At 42.2% G+C, this 23269-nt stretch overlaps 1 protein-coding gene across 1 annotated transcript in view; it reads left to right on the forward strand.

Moving 5' to 3' along the window:
• The window catches only part of KCNH7 (potassium voltage-gated channel subfamily H member 7), a 490323-nt gene that overhangs the window by 308814 nt on the left and 158240 nt on the right, over positions 1–23269 (forward strand). Inside the window, 1 exon segment of the mRNA XM_030210041.1 lies at positions 18623–19048. Within this exon segment, the coding sequence (XP_030065901.1) occupies positions 18623–19048 (426 nt within the window).

A 23269-nucleotide genomic window follows, 5' to 3' on the forward strand; every position in this document is an offset into this window, starting at 1 on the left:
GGAGATGTCATCAAGATAAATGTTTGCACAGTGTTTTATTAATTTTGATACAAAGCCTCATTTTGGTATAAAGTATAAGTTAAATGGACATCTAATGGAAGAGTGAAAAAAAAGGATCTGTGAGGAATTGTGGTGAGAAATTAGGGAAAAAGTGAATAGCTGAGCTCAAATTCGATAATCCAACTAACTCACACTGAGACAGTACTTTGGGGGAAAGTTTTTGGTTTTGGGTTGTTCAGACACCCACCCACACCCATTATATATTTCTTACCACTAACAAAGTGCTATTTTAAACAGACAACATAGACATCTTTGAACCAGTCCCAGTTGTACACAAATTTAATGCACAAAATTACACTTGCTCAGAAGAAGGCACAAATATGTGCCCAAACTATAATCCCAGGAATGCTTTGTCAGTGCAGCATGAGCTTATAAAAGCCATTTTCCAGATTGAAAATGCTTTATCAAGTTATCCCCTTCAAGGGTGATATTCACAACCCTTTTAGAAGGCAAACATGCATTTTACCCATTGCCTAATTTGTTTGCAGTTAAAGGGGGGAATTCTATAAATCACGCTCATAAATGGGCACCAAAAGATTGGTGCTAACCACAATTCTAGAAAAAGCATGCGCCCTGTATAGAATCGTGCTTAGCGTGATTCCTGTGCCCAAACTTTGGGTGCCAGATTTACGCCTGCTGAAACCTGGGGTAAATGCTGGCGCACAAGTTAGGTACACTGAGGCAATATTCTGTAACATGCACATAACTTTTCGGAACACTCCCAACATGCCCATGCCCCTACCATGGCCAAGCCCACTTTTAGATACATGCTAAAGGAGTTAGGCACCCTGCCTTATAGAATAGCACCTAGCCAGATGCGAGCAAAAATTCTAACGAGTGCCAGTTAACTTCTTGTTTATTAATACCCAATCATTGATGGTTCTGGGCTTGTTATTCAATTAATTTGCACTCGCATCTCAGAAGCGCACCCACATTTTTGGCAGGCAAATCTGGGCACCATATATAGAATCCAGAGGAAAGTGTGAACATTGTACAACAATGCAAATTCCTGAATGCAGAGAGAGGCGCAACCTATGTAAGTTTGATTATTTAAACATATGCATGTTGATGCCAAGTAAATAATTTTGCACACAGAGGAAGCATGTACAGTCTCCAAGGGGGCTTTTCCTTAGGACATAATCAAAGTACTTTGATGATTGGTGCAAATTCTGTGGGTCAAAGTACATTCAGCATGGACACCAACATGGGTACTTTTCATTATCATTTTTGTGAGACATTATGCATTTACAGTCATGGCTTTAGTTCTGCTCAGATTTTGCAGGACAGTCCCTGAGGCAAACTTTCAGAGGAAGGTTGATGAGACTGAACAGGCTGCTTTAAATACATGTTCCTTTAAGCAACTGTATTGGGTAGGAAACTCATTAAATAATCCCAATGGATATATAGCAGCTGACATAAGCAATGTACAGCCATCTAATTCAGCAAACCAGAACATTCGGAACCTGGGCTTCTGTGCTGAGAGGCAGGAGAATTTCACAATGGGATTTTGCGAAGGTTAACCGTTCAATTCTGATAGGAGATGTGAGCATATCTGGAAAAATTAAGCAAACTGCAGACATCAGCCTGCTGAAAATGAAGTTATGTTACTTTTCTAAAAGAGCTGTATGCAGTCTTGAGCATTACAAATTAATGTGTTACAGGGAGATGTTCCTGATATATCTGTTTATTTGTTTAAATGTTCAATATAGACTTCATTTAAATTAAAAGAGCCTGCCTAAAGTGATGAATGTTGAAACACACAGACATACAACAGATAAACCTTAAGAATAAATATGAAACAATCTGTTTATCTAAACACTTATCAACAAAACAGGGAATCTCCAGCCAGACATGTTAGCAGGATATGTAAAGATCCCTAGCGCATGATTTCCAGTTGATTTTTCAAGACATAGATACACTAAAAGGCCCTTGAGTAAAGTGTGTTAATCAGTTAATATGTGAATTAGTGTGCACTATTACTACACTAGAGCCAGGTATAGAAAGCTTGCGGTAGAGCTGATGATGATGAATATCAGCAGCATTGCAAGATTAACAAGAAAATACTCCACTTAATGCAGTAAATATAAAAAGCACATTTAATATGCAGACAAATGGCGCTGTTAACAGAAAGGGATGACTGTACACATGCGCATTTGTTTTCTGCACTAATGATAGCCGTGTCTTGAAGAAATAATTGTGTTCTCACGCATGCGCAGTTTCGCAGAGACATTAGTGCTTATTAATCTGTGCAGATATAAAAGTTATAGCAGATGTGCTTGTCAAGCAGTGTTTTTGTTATGTACTTATCTGTTCAAGTAAATCATTGTTTTTTAGTTTTTTTTGGGGGGGGGGAATCAGGGGCGTAGCCAGCCTTCCGTGGGAGAGGGGTCCAGAGCCCGGGGGGAGGGGGCACATTTTAGCCCTCCCCCCGGCGCCGCCCCCCCACCGCCGACATTGCCGCCCCCCCTCCCGCCGCGAACCCGCCGCCGTTGCAGCCTACCTTTACTTTTGCTGGCGGGGGATCCCACTCCCCGCCAGCCGACGTCTTCTTCTTAGTCGCTTCCTGCTCTTCAATTTGTTTGCTGACGTCCTGCACGTTGTACGTGCAGGACGTCAGACTCAGAGAACAGAACTGGCCGGGGAATGGGTTCATTAAACATTTTTAGTCAGGTGCAGAACAACAATTGCAGCTGTGATAGGCACGGACCAATAGGCACACAAATATGATAGGCCGCAACGCCGTGATAGGCGCAAACAAAAGCACACATGATCGACCTACTTCTTGTGCTTAAGTGGTTTTTTATTTAGTTTGCTTTGCAGATGATGAGTGCAGAATAATTGGCAACTAATAACATGTACTGAACATTATTTATGGCAAAACAATTTTCCTTTCCTACATATCATCTTCAGCAACTGTTCCTACTGTTCAGACCTTGTCAAAAAATTTAGGGGCCCTTTTACTGTGCCCAGAGAAAGGCAAGGACAAATCAAACTCGGGTATACATATAAAATATCACATACCATGTAAATGAGTTTATCTTGTTGGGCAGACTGGATGGACCATACAGGTCTTTATCTGCCGTCATTTACTATGTTGCTAAGCCACATAAGCGTCTATGCGCACCCAACGCGCACCAAAATGGAGTTACCACAAGACTACCGTGTGGCTGTTGTGGTAATTTCATTTTTGCTGTGCGTACAATACGCGTGGCTGATGCTGCGTGTAGCTCATTACCGCCCAGTTACCATGTGAGACTTTACCGCTAGGTGAATGGCTGGCGGTAAGGTCTCAGACCCAAAATGGATGTGTGGCAATTTTCATTTTGCCACACGTCCAATTTGGCAAAAACTTTAGAAAGGCCTTTTTTACAGGTGCACTTAAAAATGATTCTGCGTGCGCCCAACACCCACACCTACACTACCGCAGGCCATTTTTCAGTGCGCCTTAGTAAAAAGACCCCTTATAGCATTATTCTAGTGGCAAAATCAATGCCTTCCTTTATTGCTTTGACGCAGAATTCTGAATGACCTGCTTACCATATACTTTAATACGATTTGCGGACATCTATACCACATGAGCTAAATCTGTGCTCAAGCCTCTCATGCCCCTCACCTGGTTCAGGAAACACTAGAGTCCTGCAGCATTCCATGCCTAGAGTCTTGTGAGTCAACACTTATCCCTCCATGGTGAAAGAAGAGTTTAAGATAACATCCAAATTGCATTTTTCTTTTTACTTCCAAGGACTGGCTACATCTTGAACTAATAAGGAGATATGATAGTGAACTTAAAGGTATTACCCAGAACCTATTAGATTGTAAGCTCTTTGAGCAGGGACTGTTTGTGCAGCGCTGCGTACGCCTTGTAGCGCTATAGAAATGCTAAATAGTAGTAGTAGTAATTAAGCTGCATACAGTCTGTAACTCTCTTTTAATGGCCCTGAATGGGTCTCCCAACCAATCCAAAACCTCCCCTATACTATGCCTGAAGGAAATGAAATCTGGATGTTATCAGCATGTAAAAACAGAACAGAAATGAAAGATATAGATATTAAACAAAATGGGGGAAAGTGTGGAATCTTAGGTGACTCCTCTCCAAAGTTGCACATTGGATAGGGAGTCTGATTGAGACACCACACATGTTGCTCCAATGAAGGAATTCCCAACCAGGTTTCATCCTAGAAATGCTGAAGGTCCAAATTCTACCAAGCGACATCCCTTGGTTATTTGTATCACAAGCTGCAGATAGATCAAGGAGAATGAACAAATATGAGTGTACGTGATCCATGTATTTTATTTATTTATTTACACATGATTAATATGCCACAGAATTTCGATTCTGTTTACAAAAAAAAAAAAAAGACCTTATCAAGGCAAAGGGAGAAGAAGAAAGGTGGAGAGTTCAAATCTGAAGCTGTGAAACAGGGTGCAAAAATCTTGAGTTTTGGTCTAATAGTGGATCTTAATGACTGTTTTGAACCTAGCATAGGAGGATTCGAGGCAGAGGTGAAATGGGAGTGTGTTCCATCACCTCATGCATGCCATCTACAAAGGCAAAAGCCTACATGAAAGCTCAGCTAAACAGAATCTAAATATTGTACCAGATAGAGATGATCCCTCAACTGAGACATGACTCACTATTCTATAACTTTGGCAACTGCCACTAAGTTGGATATAGGGCCGTAATAATCCACAAGACAATGATCCTTCTTTTCCCTTTTTAAATCTAAGTGTAACCTGAGCTCAGCAATCCCTACAGTAACAACAAGATGCAGTAGACAGGATAACAATCTATCTGAAAAATGATGATACAACCAAGCTGGGCATGGGTCCAGAAAACATATACACTTTAGCAAATCATTGAAAAAGCTGTTTAAACCTTCTCAAAAAGGGAAGCAAAAAATGTCCAGACATTTTAAGTCCCAGAAGCCTGGGGTTGACTATTATCCAAAAGTTATGACTGAGCAAAAGAGAACTAGATAAAATAACATGGATATCTTCCACCTTTTCTTTAAACAATAATGCCAATACCTCACTTTTAGGACCCTAATCTACAAGGTGGGAACCAGATTTTATGTCCCCCCATTAATTCTCAAGTAACCAAGAAAAACTCTCTTCCAGAATTACTAGCTTGTAAAACCTGAATGTGATATTTGTGTTCAGATTTAGAGGTCCTTTTACTAAACTGCGGTAAACATTGGCCATAGTGTGTCATTCCCGCGCACTAAGGCCATTTTTACCACTGGAGTAAAATGGCTGATGTTTCAATTTTCTGTATTTATGACCACATGCTAATTTTCCCATTAGCCCATCTCCATTAGCACATGAGCCGCTACTACCACCTATTTTGTAGGTGGTAAGGGCTCAAGCACTAACCACGTACTAATCACGTACTAATTGGTTAACGTGCAGAAATGTAGTTGTGTTAACCGATTAGCACAAAGTTTATCCATTCTCCACCCCCAGACCTGCCTCAATGCTAAAAAAAAATATTTTATAGCGCGCAGTTGATACGTGCTGAACTCTAAATTACTGGGGGATGCTTGAGTGTGCTACATTGTTAGTGCTTACCACAGCTTAGTAAAAGGATCCCTTAGAGTTTTAATTATAGTATGTTTCTCATACATTTAGACCAGTGGGCAACCTTTATTCACAGGTTATGTTTTAGATAATATGTGAAACTATAGGATTTTTTTTTTTTTTTATGTATAAACAGTTTTTATTGGTGAGAATTAACATTGCAAACATGTTCAAGCATTTTGTACACATATAAACAGGTCATCGTTGTATGTACACTGTATAACAGCATCATCAATGTTTTCTCCCACCCTTTTCTCCCCTCCCCTCCCATTAGTATCCTCACATTAAACTTTAACTTATTGTATAGTGTCTAGTCCTTCTTTCCTAGTCCAACAATTGACACAAAAGAAAAGAGATCGCCTAACAGTGGTCAAACTTATAGCTATACTTAGTGAACTTTTATATTTAGTATGCAACAGTGAGCGTATACATTCCCCATATATTCCCTCCCCCCCCCCCCTATTTCCCCTCCCTCCACCTCCCCCTACTGGACCTATTAACAGTTTAGAATCCTGCTTCTCCCAACTGGGGTGAGGGTGTCCCAAAACGGGGACCATATTTTACAAAATTGGTCTCCCCTTGTAGAAGCCAAGTCTCCCACTCTTTTCTTTTCCAGCATGCAACATTGCATCATAGCTCCTCTCCATTGCGGAACTCCAGGGGCCTCTGGTTGTAACCATAATTGTGTAATTGTCCGCTTGCCCATCAAGGTCGCCCTTTTCAGAAAAGCTTTTAGTCCCTCAGGTGATTTTCCTCGGATGTTGTAAACTTCAAAGAGTTGGCCTGGTGATGGTTGCCATTGTACTTTCCACATCTGAGATACATGTTGTCCCAGCGTTTTCCAGAATTGGAACACCATTGAACAGAACCAAAACATGTGCCCCAAGGAGGCTCCCACCTGTCCACACTTTGGGCAGTCATCTGTAGGTCTGATGGTCGCTTTAAAGGCTCTGTGTGGTGAAATATAAAGCCGTAAAATAAATTTGTATTGCATCTCCTGCCATGCCACATTCTCTGTCATCTGGTATACACCTGTCAGACACAGTTTTATTTGCTCAGAGTTGGGTTTCCATCTCAGTTCTTGATGCCACTGTTGTGAGATGTTTGTATAATCTGACGTCCCCTGCGAATCTCGCAGGTGGCGATGGAAGTAACGGAGGGGTATTTTTAGTTGGGCATCTAGGCCGAGAAGATCATTCATAGAGTCCCATTTTTGCTGTGTAAGGTCTGTTGCGGGCAGAGACCTAACATAGTGTTGAAGTTGTAAGTACTGGAAGTGGTCTTTCTGTCCCAGACCAAATTCTTCACACAGGGTTCTGAAGGGTTTAATATTCCCGTCTTCCGACACCACTTGAAACAAGTACTTAATGCCACAATTCTCCCATTTTTTGAACAAAGCGGAGCCTCCCCCCTCTGGGAATGCTAAATTACCTTTAATTGGGAGCAGTGAAGTTACTGCTTTGTTCCATTTGTACCTCTTACCCAGCCATTTCCATGTTTTACGCAAAGGATTTATAATGTACCCATACTGACCCAATGGTGGGAGTTCTTTTGCTGAAGCATGAAGCCAGTAAGCAAAGTCCATCGGGACCATCAATGTGGTTTCTATCTTTGTGCAAGAAAAAAACTCTTTTCCTCTAAACCAGTCTGATAAATGTCTCAGGCCACATGCTGTCGCTATGAGTTTTAGATCAAGTAGTCCCAGTCCCCCTCCCGAGCAGGGTTTCATAAGATTTCTCAGTCCTGTGCGTGCCCGTTTACCTTGCCATAGGAATGCAGTGAGGGTTGTATTGAGCCATACCTCCTCTTTATATCCCAATGTGGCTGGAATCATCTGGAAGATGTACGTCCACCTCGGGAAGATGAACATATTATACATTGCGATTCTCCCTTTCAAAGATATGGGTAAACCCTGCCAACCATGTAGTGTTTCCTTAGTTCTAACCTTCAGTGGGCCTATGTTCTCTTTATACAAGTTCGCTAAGTTTTTTGGGATGAAAACTCCCAAGTACTTGATGTTGTCCTCAGCCCACTGAAAAGGGAATGAGCCACTCCACCCCTCCCTCACCTCCTCCTGGATCGGGAGAGCTATTGATTTGTGTAGGTTTAATTGTAATCCTGAGTAGAACCCAAATTCCTCTATGACTTCGAGCAACCGTAAGACTGAGGGCCTCGGCTGTGTGAGTGTAAGGAACATGTCGTCTGCAAAAGCTAGCACTTTTATTTGTTGTCCATGAAGTGTTACTCCTCGTATGTCGTGGTCTAGCAGAATCGTACGTAGAAGTGGTTCTAGGTAGAGGAGGAATAGGATGGGCGACAAGGGACACCCCTGCCTTGTGCCCCGTTCTACTCGAAAGGGCATAGATCTAGTGCCGTTAATCAATATTTGTGCTGTGGTGTTATTATAAAGTGTCTGGATTGCTTGCAGAAACCAACCATTCAGACCAATGTACTCGAGCACTTGGAACAGGTATTCTCCATTAACTTTGTCAAAAGCTTTAGCCGCGTCAAGACTAACCAGCAATAAGGGGTCACCCGTAATTTGCCCATAAGCCACTGTAAGGAGTGCTTTCCGAACTTGTCTTACCGCTTGCCGGCCCTTGACAAATCCCACTTGGTGTTCTCCTATTAGGTTTGGGATATGAGCTGTCAGTCTATTTGTTAGCACTCTGGATAGGATCTTAACATCTACATTGATGAGGGAGATGGGTCTATAGGACTCTACCAAATCTTTTGGTTTACCCGGTTTGGGGATTAATGTTATTAAGGCTTCATTCTCCCTTGGTGAGAAGAATCCTCTAGCCACCACTGCCTCAAAATAATCTACCAAGGCACCACACACCTGGGGGCCTAGCATCTTATAGTATTCATTAGAGAAGCCATCGAGGCCAGGTGCTGAGCCCGGGTTTAGGGTTTTCAATACGTTGAGAACCTCTTGTGTTGCAAGAGGGGTTAGCAGTGCTTGGCGAGCCATTTCTGTGAGTTGGGGCATTTTTGCATCTTCTAGGTAGTCTCGGGTCATAGGACCCCTAACCCTATCTTTGGCACTATACGTTTCTTTAAAATATTCCTGGAATGTAGTAACTATGTCTGGTAATTTAGTTAGCTTATCCCCCTTGGAGTTCGTAATCACTGAAATGAATCGTTGGGAGGTTTGCGTTTTTGCTATTCTTGCTAGTAGCTTACCCGATTTATTCCCAAAGCGTTGGAAGCTCAGCCGTCGAGCCATTAATTGCTTCGAGGCTTGCTCGTGGATGAGTGAATTGAGTGCCACCAGAGCCGCTGACATGGAGTCCCTATTATCGGGGGAGGGTTGTGCTATGTGTTTCCTCTTTGCTTTCTTGTATTCGATTTCTAGACGCAAAATGCCCGCTGCTAATCGTTTTTTCCTAGCACTCTGAAACGCTATTACTTCCCCTCTCATGACCGCTTTGGATGCTTCCCAGAATAATATGGGCGAGTCACATGTAGGATAATTCATGTCCTCATACAATTTCCATTTTCCCATTAAGTGGTCTAGGAAGTGTTTGTCCCTGTAGAGGTAAGCAGGGAATCTCCAATGGTTGGCTGTTCTCCCTCCCTCTCTTATATCGAGTTCTACCCATATCATACTATGGTCTGAGATTTCCATAGGGCCAATAACTGCTTGTTGAACTTTGAAAAACCAAGATTGTGATATAAGTATGTAATCGATTCTAGACCAGGATTGGTGGGCTTTTGACTGATGGGTATAGTCTTTTGTTGTCGGGTGTAGGGAGCGCCACGGGTCAATTAAGTGCAAGTGTTGACAAAGTGCTGGGATCCCCTTCCCCTTACTTATTCCTGGTACCGCCACAGGTGATGATCTATCCAGGGACGGGTCTTGTACCTGATTGAAATCTCCCGCCCACACCCAGGGGGCATCAGTATATTGCAGCCCTAATGCTATTAAGGACTGGAAGAATCTTGGGTCATAAGAATTTGGAGCATATATCGCACACAAATAAAAGCTCTGACCTTGGAAATTGACACGGATTAGCACTATACGTCCCTCTGAGTCTTTGTGTATCAGGGTGTTGGTGCAAGGTAACCCCTTACGTACTAATATTGCAACCCCGCTCTTCCTGTTGCCCGAGGAGGAAAAATGGCTCTCACCCACCCACTGCTGACAGAGTTTTCTATGTTCAGTATCTGATAATTTTGTTTCTTGCAAGCATGCAAAGTCTATATTATGACGCTTTATCTGAGATAGGATCTTATATCTCTTCACTGGCAATGTGATGCCTGAGACATTCCACAACAAGATCTTTACTCCAGAGTGGTTAATGACTCTCTGGCTTTGGGGATACTATCAATAGTGGTTCCTGACCTACCCCTGGGGGCCCAGCCTCCCCCCAGGAGCATGCTGCCTGTATTTGAAGACCAAGATTCAAATTAACTCTCATGTGATCATAGGTACCAGTGATTCCCTCTCTCTTTACCCCACTAATTCTCTTTCCATTAGTTCCCGTTAATGTGGCTTCCCCCCCCCCTAACCCTCCCCTTGTCCTCGTGTTTACCCCTTCTCCCCACTCCCCTTCTCCCAGAAAGTGCCTTGAAAGGACATTCCCCATCAAGGCCTAGTCACACCGTGCTGAGTGCCCCGCTCCCCCCCAGACATATCATTTTACCTTTGGCCTAGGACAGTTTAAGTTCTCAAAAGGTGACATCTGATCTGGCAGAATGGTCTTATCAATTTCAGAGTCTGTTTACCACAGTTTTGGAACAAGTTCACGTTGGTGTTGCTGGTCCTTGCAGCTCCTGATTGATAAATTGTGTCGCAGATTGTTCCGAGGTGAAGGATATCCATTTTCCATCTTTCATAATTTTTAGTGTAGCTGGGTACAGGAGCATAAACCGAGTATTTCTGTCAATAAGTGAGGTGCAAATCGGGTGGAATTTGCGTCTCCTCTCCTGCACGCTAGCTGAATAATCCTGAAATATTCTTATTTGATTGTCCGCGTATCTTAAAGTGTCTCTTTTCTGTCGGTATCCCTGTAGAATCTCTTCTTTATGAAGATAGTTGAGAACTTTTATTATAACCACTCTGGGTCTGGACCCCGGCTGACCCGGTCTCCCCAGTCTGTGGGCCCATTCGATACAAAGATGGCCTCTGCTGTCTGATATAGCAAATTCTTTAGAGAGCCATGTTTCCAGCACTGTACTTAGATTCTTGTCTGGTATGGTTTCAGGCAGGCCCACCAGTCTGAGATTGCATCGCCTGGTTCTGTTCTCTAGCTCATCCAGTTTTTCTGCCTGGATGGCTAATTGTTGCTTTAAGTTAGTTATATCAGGCTCACGTTGCTGCCACGTGTCTTCTAGGTCTGATACTCGTTTTTCAACCTCCGCCGTTTTGCTTGTTATTTCCGCCAATGTGCCATCTATTTTCCCCAATCGGCTCTCTAATGCTGTAAAGCGTGGTTCCAATGCTGTTCCCACCGCCGTTACCAATTGTGCTAGCTGTCGGGCGGAAAATTCAGCCTCGCCTCGCGGAGATGCGGCCGCCATCTTGGAATCGCTGTTTGCCGCGGGGAGTTTTTCTTTGTCGCTTTTCGAGCCTTTTCTTGTGCTTCCGGGCGGCATAGGAACTAAATATTGTTCCATGCACCTTCCTCTGCTCGTTTGTATGGTCCGATCAGGTTTTTGAGGTTGTTTCTACGGCGGTTTCGAGCGGGGGCGGGCAGGGCACTCGGAGCAGCACAGAAACGCTGTTACTGCTTCCACCGCATCACGTGACTCCCCCAAACTATAGGATTTTTAAGTTGATTTGAATAGATGGATTTAATGATGGGTCATTTTTAGAATGGAGAGAAGCTGTGAGACTATTTTTTAAAAGAGGAATATTGAAAATGGGTTTTCAATTTAATTAGGTATTATTAATTAATTGTATTGCATGTGTTGTTTCCCTGTGAGTTTGGATAATCTGTAGGAGCATTTCTTATGATGATAACACTGACAATGGATATTTTACACTAAGCTCTGTGGATTTCAATATTATAATCAGTGTTGATAATTGCCACTTCACAAGCAATTGTTGAAACTAACTGGCATTTGTGACAGAACAGTGGGGCCCTTTTACTAAGCCGCATAAGTGTCTACGCATGCCCAACATGCACCAAAATGGAGTTACCACCCGGCTACCGCATGGCTGTTGCGGTAATTTCATTTTGGGCGTGTGTCCAATATGCGCATCTGAAAAATAATTTTTATTTTCAGATGTGCTTATTGGGCACACGCAAAGTGGCATTTGACACACATAGGTCATTACCGCCTGGTTATCACGTGAGACTTTACCGCTAGGTCAATGGTTGGCAGCAAGGTTGCAGACCCAAAATAGACATGCAGCAGTTTTCATTTTGCCGCACATAAATTTTCGGCAAAAAACATTTTTAATTTTTCTTTATTGAATTTTAAATTTTACAAAGATTAAACTTTGAACAGGTATACCAATATATCAGTACCAACTTTCCAAAATATATTTCAAATAGACAAAATAAACATTGTCCACTAAGGATAATATCCTTACATTGGATTATAGTCCACAATATGGAGGAAGGAAGCAAAAACTTATAAATGCCTTTGGAAGATGGCTTATACATAAAGAAAAGTCAAATAAGAATAATCGAGTAAGAATTAACCCCTACTTAAACAAATAAACCTCTTATCCTATGACTGCTCTGTAATACTTTGTGCATTAAGAAAGTCTTGCAACTGTTCAGGCTCGTAGAAAAAGTATTTCTTCTCATTAAAGAAGAGTAAACATTTGCATGGAAATCTCAACTGAAAAGTTGCGCTTTTTTCCATAGATTCTTTCTTCATTTCCAAGAACTTTTTCCTTCTAATTTGCGACCATTTAGATATGTCCGGAAATATCGATATTTTTCCACCTTTAAACTCTGGCTGTATTTTTTTAAAGTATAGTTTCAACAAAGTTTCTTTGTCCTGCAAAAACACAAATGATACTACCAGAGTAGATCGAGTCTCAATGTTTTCTTGTGATTTTTGCAATAAATCTGTAACGTTCATTATTTCTTCTCCTTCACCTTGTTGTTCCACATTTCCTTGCTGTTGGTTTATTTTCTGTCTCAAGTAATATATTCTTTGTAGTGGGGGAAGGACTTGTTCTGAGTAATTATATATTTCAGTTAAGAATTTCACAAACATATCTCTAGGTGTCATGTATTGAGACTGGGGAAAATTTAATAATCAAAGGTTCAAGTTCTTGGATGCATTCTCTAGATTCTCAATTTTTCGGTGCAAAACCAACCGATCACCATCAATATGAGCTTGTTGTTTAGAAATTTTTGCCACTTCTACTTCAATTGCTGTTTGTTTAAGTGAAATTCCTTCAACTTTCTCTTTCAAAGTTTTAATCTGAGATGCATTATTTAAGGAAACAGTAATAAAGGATGTACACACCTTCTGCAAAGATTCGAGGGCAGTCCAGATTGAGCTTAGCGAAATTTCAGCTGGCCTCTCCAGCGGCTGGATTGCCAAAGCACACAAGGAAACTTCTTCTCTCAAATCCACATTTAAATTCATTTCTGCCACTGTTTCGTCCTATGTTATGCCCAAACTTCGCTGCTCTGTCTCCTCACTCTGCATGCTGTTCCCAATACCCGCTTCCAAAGACAGGGTGCGCCGCCCCTTCGAGGCTGTTTTCTCAAGCCCCGGAACTGCCTTCCCGTCTGGTTGCGGCGGTGGAGGAGTCTGAGGTCTCAGGGGCTAAGCGAGAACTCGCTCTCCAAGCTGGGGCTCTTCCCTGCCCCAGCAGTGGATTCAACCCTTATCGGGGTAGATATCAAAAAGGAGGAGATGGACGTGTGCCCAGGTAAGGAAGGAGTAGGCTTCGGGAGGGGAGGTCCCTTCGGCTTGCCTTTCCTTTTCGGCATGATTTAACAGAAATCAATGTTAAGGCAAAATATAGTGGGAGCGTCCTTCTCATCCAACCTACTTGGCGGCCATCTTGCTTTCAAGCCCCTTCGGCAAAAATTTTAAAAAGGCATTTTTTGCAGGTGTGCTGAAAAATGATTCTGCACACGTCCAAAACACGTATCTACACTACCGAAGGCCATTTTTTAGCATACCTTAGTAAAAGGAACCCAGTGTGTTCTAAGCCTGTAAAATGTATTGGGTATTTCTTGAAGTGTATTTCTCTAGTGTGGCCAGCAGGTGGTGCATGTTTATGTTCAAAACTGTTACAGAGGAATGACCGTTCCTCCTTTCAGTTAGCACACAAATAATAGGAAGTGCCTGCAGTGATGTAACCAGCTATTTTCAAATGTTGTTGTTCTATGCTCCGATTGGCCTGGAGTTTGAAATTACACAGGAGTACTGGCTTTTGCTCCAGTCTTAGCCAGGAAGAAAAGAGAGCAGGATTTCTTTGCTGAGGCTCAGTGAACAATTATATATCCTGGTCTTCCCAGGTACTTTTTAGAAAGTAAACAGATGTTTAGATAGTTTTATAATTGGTCCATATTTCAGTTACTTGTTATTGTTTGATGAGTACACTTTTTATGTTTCACTGTTCCATATTTTTAAGACAATAAACACCATTCAGTTTGTTGCCTTTTCTGTCTGGACTGATAAAGAATCCTGATGGTTTGTGTGTTGGGTCTGTGAGTGCTTTGTGGGAACTGTAGGACCACTGGGACCACTGGGAGTGTGGGCCCACTAACCTAGAAATCACTGTGGATAATTTGAGAGTGGGAGACTCGCCCAGAGGCAGTTGGGACCCAGTCAATGAGAGAAGGGTGCTAGCGTAGAGCACAAGCGGCAGGTGCAGGCGGACCTGAAATGTGCTGGGGATAGACCCTCTAAGTGGCCACAGAGTAACCCCAGGTGGGTGGCTAGGCATTTCGTGACAGCATTAATTAGAATGTATGCGCACAACTTGCTAGGCATATTCTGTAGCGTGGCACGCATAAATTCTAATGTGTGCTGCTAAAAATGGGGCATGGAATGGGCAGACTATGGGTGTTCCAAAAATCTATTTGCATAGTTATAGAATACATCTGTTCAGTGCCTAATTTGGTTGCCAGTATGTACACCAAGGGCTCTATTTACCAAGCCATGCTATTATTTATTTATTTGTAGCATTTGTACCCCACATTTTCCCACCAATTTGCAGGCTCAATGTGGCTTACATTTGCCGTAATGACGGTTGCCATTTCTGGGTAGCAGAATTACAAATGGTATTACGTTAAGGTGCATACATACATGTTAACATACATGGAACATAACATATATGGAACAGATCATGGTATATATATACCATGTGCATACATACATGGTAAAGAAGAGCACATTATGGTATTGCATGAAGGTTCCTGAGTAATAAATTGGATTGTAACATACATTAGGTCATCTAGTGATAGTGCTTGATCATTCATAACAAAGAGGATAATCAGACATGTGATAAGATAATCAGACATGTGATAAGAGATAAGATGCATTAGTTTTTAGCACACACTAAAAATTAGCACGTGCTAATGCTAGAGATACCTTGGGTATCTCAAGCATTAGCGCGTGCTAATTTTTGTGTGTGCCAAAAATGCTAGCGCACCTTAGTAAGCAGATCCCCAAGTTTTACTTGTCATAAATGGACATGCCTAGATTTAGGCACAGGCATGGATGCTAGGTGTATTCTATAAACTGGCTAGGTGTATTCTATAAACCACACCCAAATCCAGCCTGACACAATCCCCCAGTTTCTATATATGACATGCAGATTTGTTGTTCAAATATGGGTGCACTTCCGAGATGCATACTCAACTTAATTGGCTAATGAGCTGGTAACCGTCAATTGGATGCTAACAATCAATTATTGATGTTAATTAGAACCAATTAGGATTTGCATATGCATATAGTTGTTCTATAACTCTGGGCTCCTAAATCCCATAGCGCAACCCAAAAGGGGCATGGGCAGATCATGGGTGCTCAAAAAAGTTGCACATAGTGGTATAGAACATTGGCTTTCCATGCCCAACTTGGGCACCAGGAGTTACACAAGGTTTAAGTCTGTGTTTACATACTATATAAAGCAAACACTGGGCCTTCAGGATTGAGAAAAATTTAGTTCTTTATTTATAATGGAGAACTACATTTTTCTCAATCCTGAAGGCCCAGTGTTTCCTTTGTTTGTTTGTTTGGTTGCTTTTGCATGCTGTATTCCCTCTTTTTTGTGACTGTTTACATACTATATAACAGTTATGCATTGCCAGGGGCGTAGCTAGGTGGGGATATGGGGGCATGGGCCGCTACAGATTTAGTCCAGGCCCCTGGTTTTGCTAGTGGGGTCCCCAACCCCTGTCAGCTGAAGCCTTCTTCAGCGCTAGTATCCAAAGCAGTGCGTTCGCTGATCTGTGCTGCTGTCTGAGCATTCTCAGTTTCACATAAAGGAACTTGCAGGCGCGCCATGTTCGCTGATCTGTGCTTTCTTCCTCCTGACGTGCTGCACGTTCCTGACGTTAGGAGGAAGAAAGCACAGATCAGTGAATGCGGTGCGCCTGCACGTTCCTTTAAGTGAAACTGAGCATGCTCAGTTTCACTTACAGGAACGTGCAGGACGTCAGGACTCAAGACAGCAGCAAACGTGGTGTGCCGTAGACTGGCGCTGAAGAAGGCTTCGGCTGACGGGGCTTGAGGACCCCCGCCAGCAAAGGTACCTTGCGGTGGTGGCTTCGGGGGAGGGGTGTCGGAAGTTGGAGAGGGGCAGCAGCGGAGGGGGGTCAGATGTGGTGGGGGAGGGGCGGCAGCTGGGGGGAGGCGGGCTAAAATGTGTCCCCCCACTTTGGGCTGTGGACCCCCCTCCCACCGAGGTCTGGCTATGCCCCTGTGCATTGCACACACTTACAGAACAACAGTGAGTCACTCTGCAACCATTTACATTCGCCCATGAAATTGCTTGTATTCTATACATTTATGTGCTCAAGGGGCAGGTGAATGCAGGCTCCTAGTTTGTAGAGTTGCTTTTTGTTTGTATAAAGGCTGAAAATCCATGCATAAGCCAGTTATATGTTCACCAACAATCAGTGAATGTATAACTGTCTTTGAATATTGATATATTTTAAACTATACATAATAATAATGAATCATAATGACAACAGTAATGAGTGTTCACATAACATTTTGCTTATGGACAGATCTTGTTATGAACAAGTTGACTTATCATTGGATAGATTTATTTATTTGTATATATTTATGTTTGTACTGATTAATTCCACAATCAACAATTTGCCCTAAATGATATATAATACTGTGCAAAATTCTATTAATATAAAATAACAGAACATATAAACAATAATTAATAAATCTGTAATACACTACATCAGTAATACATAATTCACTTATCTCCAACAACACTGTATAAGTTGGCTTTCCTTAGCATTTATAACATCTAGCTTGATATATTACTGTACACAGCACTCCTGTTCTATTTATTGAGCAAATCTTCAGTAGTTTTTTTTTTTTTTGTTACATTTTGTACCCTGCTCTTTCCCACTCATGGGAGGCTCAATGAGGCAGGCAATGGAGGGTTAAGTGACTTGCCCAGAGTCACAAGGAGCTGCCTGTGCCGGGAATTGAACTCAGTTCCTTGGTTCCCCAGGACCAAAGTCCACCACCCTAACCACTAGGCCACTCCTCCACAGTTTGCCAAGTTGGTATATTCGGTCTGTCAGATGGTCTATAAAATAAGAAAGTAATTTGTATGCTTTTTCTCTTAGCTTGCCACACAGAATCGAACCTAGCATAGCAGCCACTGATAAAAGTATTGCATTAACAGTAGCTTGATAAGCATACCCTCCATGATTCTAGAAATACAAGAATAACGGTGGAGATTGCCACGGCTCTCTCCAGGCAGAGTCAGGATGTTCTGGGTCAGAGTTGGGCGGATCTGAGATATGCTGACATCAGCAATATTTATTGCTGGTGCCTGCATGTGTAAACCACTTTGATTGTAACCACAGAAAGGTACCATATCAAATCCCATCTCCTTTCCCCCTTCCTGTTTCCCCAAACCAGGAAAGTTGGACCATGCGAAAGGCTGTCCTGATTTTGGCTGGTTAGGTAGGTGGGTAGTGTACTGAATACTGGCCACACCCACATAAATTCTGGGTGACTGCACTGACCCATCTGTTCAGTGCCAGAGCCCAGATATGGCACCATAATGAATATTCAAACCTGTGGCTGTCAGCAGCATAAAAACTGCTGAGCGTTGCGGGTGGAATTTTGCCGCCTGAAAGATCTTTTTTCTTTATAGAAAAATCTGTGCGTTGACTGGAATGAGCACAAACAATGCTGAACAGAACTAACAGAAAATGTTTTCGAGTGGAAACTATTGTAGAAAACTATGAACTAGATACTTAGACAGTAAGGCCCGATATTCGGCTGTCGGCGGGCAGCGCTTTTTCTGTCCGCCAACGGCATTAAATCTGGATAGTCAATGCCAGGCCATTTCCAGTATCCAGCACTGAATATCCGGGAGGGAGGGTTTAAACCGCTAACTAGTTAAGTTGACATTCAGTGCCAACCGGATAACGTTTTAGCGGTTAAAGATAGGCCTGCAATTTATATGGCCTAGTTTAACCACTTAACATAGCCACTGAATATTCGCACCTCACCGGCTATATTGCGCAATATAGCCGGATAACGGTTAGCCATTAACCGTGGATATTTAGTGGGAAATAACCAGTTATCTCCTGCTGAATATCCGCGGTTAGGTGTCAATATTCTATTTAACCGGTCAGAGGCTGTATCTGGCCGGTTAAACTGCTTTGGATATCGGGGAGTAAATTGCCAGTAGTAAATTACACATTTTGTACTTTGTTATCTGCATTAAGAGCTCAATATCCAAATAGCTACATATGAAAGGCTTTCTTGTCTTATATTTTATTACAGCTTTTACTATAAACTGATTAAGTATTCACATCTTTCAGAGTTTTTGGTTTTGTTTTGTTTTGTCTAGGTTCTGTCATTAGGAGCTGATGTTTTACCAGAGTATAAACTTCAAACACCTCGTATCAACAAGTTTACGATATTGCACTATAGCCCTTTCAAAGCAGTTTGGGACTGGCTAATTTTGCTTTTAGTAATACATACGGCCATATTCACCCCTTACTCTGCAGCCTTCCTTCTTAACGATGAAGAGGAACAGAAGAGGCGAGAGTGTGGCTATTCCTGCAGCCCACTAAATGTGGTAGACTTAATTGTGGACATAATGTTTATTATTGATATTCTCATAAACTTCAGAACAACATACGTAAATCAGAATGAAGAAGTGGTAAGTGACCCTGCGAAAATAGCAATTCACTACTTCAAAGGCTGGTTCCTAATTGACATGGTTGCTGCAATCCCTTTTGATCTGCTGATCTTTGGATCTGGCTCAGATGAGGTAAGATCACAGTCTGCGGCTTTTGTCTGGTAAGATGGTATTTTAACAGTTTAAAATGGATTTACTGAATGTGGTATAAATATTCAGTGCCTTTATTTTCAGCATTAATATTGTATTCTAGCTTGAAATATATATATATATATTTTTGTATCCTGGTCTAATGGCTCTTCTCAGTCCTGTGCCAGAAAAGTTCTTGAACCCCACATTTTAAAGATAAACATTAATGATGATTGAAAGGCACTTTTATACAAATGTGCCAGAAAATGGTAAATAGATCAAGTTCCCTACTGCCAGGAGCCACACAGTTAACAAGATAAAAGAGCTGCTGAAGGATCTACACTTTTACAATACCTGGTCTCTATCTGCCAATACTGCAACCTAGGTAAGTTCACAGCTTTCTAACCAGCTCCCTTCTCCCTTGCCTTATTAACTGTGAAAAAACATCCTTCTACATTAACCGTCATCCACTTAGAAATACAAGAGTGAAGCCCTTTTCCACATCCCATTAGAGGTAATAGTTTCTTTTCTTACACATCCACACAACCTTTTAAAAGTAGAACTTAGTCTTCTTCTAAGGCAGTGCTACTCAAACCCGTCCTGGTCAGGTTTTCAGGATATCCCTAATGAGCATGAATAACAACATTAGGGCCCCTTTTACCAAGCTGCGACAAAAGGAGTCCTGCGCTGGCATCGGTGCATGTTTTTGACGCGCTTCGAGGCCCCCTTTTACCACAGCAGGTAAAAGGGAAGTCTTTCTTTTTTAAAAGAAATGCCGTGCAGCAAGTGAAGCATTTGTTGCATGGCCTTGTCAGGGAGGGAGCCCTTAAGGGCCCCTGAGGTAACTGAGCAGCGTGTGGCACTGTCCGATTATCACTGGATACATGCCAGTGCTACAAAAATAAATATATTTTTGTAGCACCAGATATGATGGTGCACTGGGGGTGGGAACTGCAGTAGTAGTTCCTTTTTAGCGAGCGGTAAGCCCGCGTTGGGCTTACCACTGCTTTGTAAAAGGTCCACTAAATTATTACCGCTTGACAAAATTTGAATCTTTATTCCACAAAACTACAAAGCTACTTTCAATATACTATTAGAATAAAATATAAAAAAAACAGCCTACCTACAGAAATCCATCCAGATCAAATACCACCTCACCCCCCTGAGTCCAGTGTTCATAACATCTTAAATTTTTTGGCTCGCATTGTATGAGCCCCTAGATGCTCAAATAGCAAAAATTGAAAATTAATATTGTGTACCCAATGACTCAGTTGATAAGTCCCGGATGTTGGTAGAAAAACTCCAACTTGCATGCAATATTTTCAAAAGGCAACTCAGCCAGATGTTGCCAAACACAACTCAGTCAAACATTGGCAGGAAGACTCAAGCTTGCATGCAGTATATTCAAAATCCAACTCAGTATAAACACTCTGGAGGGAAAGTCAGTTCTGGGGTGCACAAACAAAGATGCTCAAATTAAAATTTCTATAGCATCAGCAGGTTAATAACCAAGTGTCCAAGCTCAACATGGTTACTTCCTGTTCCGGGGCAGAGAGAGCAGGGAATCAGTGGAGCCGACGCAGCTCCCAGCGATGTGCACTCAGGGTGGAATGGCCCTCCCGCCCGCCTGCCCCATTTTCTATGGTAGTGGTAAGCGCTCCAGGGGGGGTGCGCTGTGCTGCACCCGGAGGGGGGGGGGGGGGTGCAGCATGACCCGCCCCGGGTGTCAGCCGCCCTCGCTACGGCACTGCACATTAATAACACATTGTCAAAAAAACGTTTCCATAGCAGAATATTTTTACTATGAACAGTGTTGTAAAGAAACTTCCTCTCGAACTCAGTCATGAATAAACAAGCCACCATGGGGGCTACAGTAGCCCCCATAGCAACTCCCTTGGTCTGCAAAAAAATATTTCCCTTGAAGCATAAAGTAAGCTTGTGATGACAAATTTTGCTAATTCATTCAAAAGCATTATGGGCCCTGTTTACTAAGGTAATCTAGCGTTTTTAGCACATGCTAAAAATTAGCATGCGATAATGCTAGAGACATCCATAGGAATACATGGGTGTCTTTAATGTTAGTGCACGCTAAAAACACTAGCACGCCTTCATCACTGCTTAGTAAACAGGGACCTATATGTTGTACAGACAGTGGTAAAGATTGCACATAATGGTCAATTATACAGAGTGCTGATCTCTGCAGGACATTAGTGTACACGGCATTGACATCCATTCTATGAGTGGAAAAATATTTCCTCCTATTTGTTTTAAAAGTATTTCCATGTAAATTCATTGCATGTCCCCTGGTCTTTGTACTTTTTGAAAGAGTGAAAAATCGATTCACTTCTACCCATTCTACACCACTTAGAATTTTATAGACCTCAATCATATCCCTCCTCAGCCATCTCTTTTCCAAGCTGAATGGCACCTTCATATTTTGAAGCCTAGATTTAATATTTTGGGGCCAATATGACAGCAAGAACAATGCTCATATAGGAGCTCCTTACTTTCTCTATGGTGTTATGTGTGTTACTTAGACCCCCTCATATAGATGGAGAAGGAGAAGCAGAGAACTCAGCAGGTTCCTTCAGTGCCAGTGTCGACCCCTAATTTGAAACAAACCACCCTGGAAAGTTTTCGGGTTCCTACTTGTTCAGGGCAATTCTCACTTGAGCCTGGCTGGAGAAGTTGGCTTCTGGCAGCAGTGTAAGTGGGGCTTCCCTGATCCCTGTGCAAAGATTGGCTCTGCTACAACCCAGAAGACTTACCTAGCTGTGAGGTGTGTTTACAAAAGAAGGGGACACTCTGTATTCTGTTCCATTCATAGAGGGCTTCCCGGTTGCGGCTTCATTTCCCAGAAACTGTTCTGCTCTCATTTAAAGTAAGCAACAGCAACAGAAAATTGTGAATTATTTGATTTGAGTAGAGGAAGGAGTTTCTTCTGAGTTTGTGGTGTCTGTGCTGCAAAAGCCGACTGTAATCACTTTGAAGTCACTCTGCAACATTATGAAATTTCTCAGTTCTTTATTAAAAATTGCTTCTAAGTTTCTGGATGACTTGCCAGTGGTGTCGAGCTTCAGAGATCCAGGCCAAAGTGGTGGACCAGTACTGTCTTAAATTGTAATCCTTAGAGATAAAGATATCTGAGATGCAAGAGTTAAAGGGAGCAATGAAGATGGAAAATCTGGAGAATCAATTAAAGAAAATACAGTTTTTGAATTTGAATTGTTCCTATGGATATGATCCACAAGTATTTGCATGAGATGTTGAAAATGCCAGCTGAGACACTTCTACTGTAAGAGCTCAATATTTGTCTTTGCCTGGCTGCTCTGATTCTGTTAGGTCTCAAATGGATTCTCCATCTGAGTTGAACTTTACAGACTTTTTGTAGACATCAAGTGGTAATGCAGAGGACCAATTTAATAAGATTTGCAATCCTATGTATGTGTTTCTGTTTTATGGATGAACTGTTTTGGGGATTTAAAGTTAGAATATTTCCTGATTTATCTAATTCTACTCAGAAGTGGCTTCAATAGTTATTGGTGTTGCACCCGAGAGCCTAGGCTCTAGAGATTAGCCAGCCTATATTCAGCCACAGTGGTCAACATTTTTTTAGACACTGACTGCTGTGGGCAGAATTAGCCCCAGATATTCAATGCTGAGCCATGACTGGGCACCAGCATTGAATATCTGGGCCTAATTGTTTAGGTGCTGGCCACTGGGTCTTATGTGAGTCCTGGCTGAAATTCAGTCAGGACCCGCATAAAATTATCTGCCCATATCTTGCCACATTCTCTTCCCGATTTTCCATCCCACCCCCAGAGCAGCAGAACCCCCCCATTTAACATCACCCCACCCCCATACCTTGGCTATCCCCTACTTCTGATCCTCTCTCTTCCCCCCAACAAGAATACCAAGAGACCCGACCCCCCCCCCCTCCCCAAGCCTACCATTGCTGGTCCCTCATGGTCTAGGGGGAAACAGGCAAGAGCGATGCCCACTCACGCCTACCCAGTGCTGGCTGCTCCTGAAAATGGCAGCCTCATGGTACTTCAAGGTACTTATTTAATGAATAAAATAAACATACAAAGAGAAGGGGCATCTCAAAATATGTATACAAATAAATAAACATAAGATAGCTACCGCAGTAAAGAATTCAAATAAAGTAAAATAATGAAGAACAGCATCATTAATGTAATAGGGAAACCAAAGATAAAAAATTAC

The sequence above is a fragment of the Microcaecilia unicolor genome, chromosome 7 (genome assembly GCF_901765095.1).
Source record: "Microcaecilia unicolor chromosome 7, aMicUni1.1, whole genome shotgun sequence".
Taxonomy (NCBI): Eukaryota; Metazoa; Chordata; class Amphibia; order Gymnophiona; family Siphonopidae; genus Microcaecilia; species Microcaecilia unicolor.